Raw genomic sequence first — 1,334 nt, 5'->3', positions numbered from 1 at the left:
TCGCTTGCACCGGAGTCGAGTGTGTCGCCCTAATTCCGCTGGTTATTATTGCATTTTTCCGTGGGATATTTGCCTTTTTTTTCTTTCGGTTTTTATCACTGGCGTTGGGCTCGGGGGCCGGCGGGCCGAGCAGCCGTGCCCTCCGCCAGCCGACGCCTCTCGCGCGAGCCCGCTGCGGGGATGACTATGCACTAAAAATATTTTTTCCTGCAGATGTTGTGGCTTACCTGGACTGTGGGCGTCGGGCGGGGGCGCGTGGGCGTCGTGTCTGAGCCCCAGCATGGAGGGCATCCCGCTGCTGACGGTGACGGGCGTGACAGGCGCCCCCAGGCCGCCCATGCCCATGCCGGGCAGCAGGGCGTGATTCATCCACACATGGCGGGAGTCGGGGAACAGGGAGTGCTGCTGGTGGGCGGCGAGGGCGGCGTGGCGGGAGTAGAGCAGGTGGGGCGCCGCCCCCAGGGAGCCCCCGGCGCCGAAGGACGAGGACGCGGGCGGCGCGGGCGGGGAGTCCGACTGTGAGCCGAGGCCCAGCAGCTCCTGGATCGCGAAGGGCGAGCGCTGGGGCAGCGAGGGCGCCGTCAGGGCCGTCATGTGGGCGTGGGCGTGCAGGGAGGGCGCCGACACATGCACGGTGCCACGGTCCATCATGGCGGGAGGGGAGGGGGGGAGGGCACGTCACCAGCGGGGGGCATTCACCATGCCCTCACGCCGCCCGCCGCCGCTGTGCCTCCACGCCCACGCCGACTGCTGCGGGCGGCCGGAAACAAGAACATTAACTGTTGACTACACTAGAGTGCGTGAACGCGCGCAACAAAAACTCCCTTCTTTTCCCGAGCATAATCACCAAAACATACAAAATATAATCATGATTCTATAGCCCTGAAGGAAGAAATATCAAATATGCATCTTTCTCTTAGACAAAGACACACAACTACACATATTCTATGAAAAATATTTTCTCGCACATTTTAATTCTCTCTCACCAGAGCCAATTCTATATGACCTCTACTTGACTGACTTTTGGCATTTAGTACGGGGAAATACATATCATTTTAATATCTAATTAAAAACATTTTTTAGAAGCTCGCATTTACTTGTGTTACATGTTTCATACTTACACTAGAATTGCTACATATGTATCCGTAATATTATATATATATATATATATATATATATATATATATATATATATATATATATATATATATAATTCAGTATACATATACATGTATACTGAATTACGTACTGGAAACACACATATACACGTATAAGTATACGAAAATGATTCATTAATTTATAGATATAACTACAACTCATTTCTTTCCATAGAG

The 1,334-nt window shown here is 51.9% G+C and overlaps 1 protein-coding gene across 1 annotated transcript in view; it reads right to left on the bottom strand.

Moving 5' to 3' along the window:
* LOC119593784 (visual system homeobox 2-like) overlaps positions 1–651 on the bottom strand; it is a 155,205-nt gene extending 154,554 nt beyond the window's left edge. The window contains exon 1 of the mRNA XM_037942811.1: positions 228–651. Within this exon, the coding sequence (XP_037798739.1) occupies positions 228–651 (424 nt within the window). The remainder of the gene's footprint in view (positions 1–227) is intronic.
* Between the last annotated feature and the right edge of the window lie 683 nt (positions 652–1,334).

Source organism: Penaeus monodon, chromosome 3, assembly GCF_015228065.2.
Source record: "Penaeus monodon isolate SGIC_2016 chromosome 3, NSTDA_Pmon_1, whole genome shotgun sequence".
Lineage (NCBI taxonomy): Eukaryota > Metazoa > Arthropoda > Malacostraca > Decapoda > Penaeidae > Penaeus > Penaeus monodon.
The sequence above is the reverse complement of the archived record's forward strand: the minus strand, read 5'-3'. Positions and strand labels throughout refer to the sequence as shown.